Here is a 1,166-nt window from a genome sequence, read left to right on the forward strand (position 1 = left end):
CAGGACCGTGTACACCAGAACAGTCGGAAGCTATGCGTATGGTTCTATATATTTTTAAATTATTTCTTTTTTCTTTACAAAGAATTTTTTGGTCAATACAAAATAGTTTTTTCTTAACGTTAACGTCAAGGTATATCCATAGTTTCCAAAAACATCTATCATGAAATAAGAGATTCTTTTAACGAATTATCAGTAAACGAAATAAATGACAAAATAAGATTTTAAGATAAGGTATTTTTACTTTAACAAATTTTATCTCAATATAATTTTACTTTGTTGCTCAATTAGAAGTAATATATAATTTTTAAAAATTAAAAAGTGTTATACAAAAGTTGAAACAACGATAATGCCTGTTAAATATTCGACAATATAAAAATTATTTCTAAATTGATTTTGTTTTGTTTAAAAACAGAAAATACTTCGTGTTACACTTTATTTATGAATTGACAAATTTTTATTCGGCAATGTTTCGTATCATTTTATGATTTTGGAGTGGACGATTAGTTTTTCAGAAACATGAACAAATTTAATTTTTCGTCTTCCTTCTGTGTACAACTATTTTTGTGTGTTATTTTAGAAAAATATTGACTTACTGAATATAAATCCTGTGGTTTAATTCTATCATATTTAAATTAATAACTATACTTAATAATCAGGAGCGATTAAGCCGATAATTAGAATTATTGATAAGAAAATATTTTCTTGGTTTCAGCGATATTCGTTGATGCTTTTATAACTGAATGCAGGAAATGTTCTAATAATCTAAAGGAAAATTTGGAAATAAAAAACGAATGGTACAAAACAAATCAACCAGAGAAATGGAAACTAATTGTTGCGAAGTTGAACGAGTTAAAAAGAAGTACGCACCTCAATAACTGCTGGCAATATTAATGGATCTTCTGATACTTGTTATCCTCGAATTTTCCCAATTAATCAATGCAAATATAATAAAGCATAATTAATTGTTGTGAATTTAATTAATAAATCAGAGTCGGGGTGCTCGATAAAGTTACCACATATATGATATACACGATAATTTTATTTAAACACAATTGAAAAATAAAATTGATATTGAGTCTCGCGTGTAATACAAAAGAAAAATGGTAACTGAAGACACAAATGAAATATACCTGTCTCTTATACACATCTCTGAGCGGGCTGGCAAG

General features: G+C 26.9%; 1 protein-coding gene across 1 annotated transcript; it reads left to right on the forward strand.

The window, feature by feature from the left end:
• The first annotated feature begins 6 nt into the window (after positions 1-6).
• On the forward strand, positions 7-1,019 carry LOC105462051. The gene is made up of 2 exons (XM_011708577.1): positions 7-36; positions 713-1,019. Exons 1-2 carry the CDS (start codon positions 33-35, stop codon positions 889-891), a joined length of 183 nt encoding a protein of 60 aa, XP_011706879.1. The 5' UTR covers positions 7-32; the 3' UTR covers positions 892-1,019.
• The last annotated feature ends 147 nt before the right edge of the window (positions 1,020-1,166 follow it).

This window comes from Wasmannia auropunctata, unplaced genomic scaffold, assembly GCF_000956235.1.
Source record: "Wasmannia auropunctata unplaced genomic scaffold, wasmannia.A_1.0 LD272003.1, whole genome shotgun sequence".
NCBI classification, from domain to species: domain Eukaryota; kingdom Metazoa; phylum Arthropoda; class Insecta; order Hymenoptera; family Formicidae; genus Wasmannia; species Wasmannia auropunctata.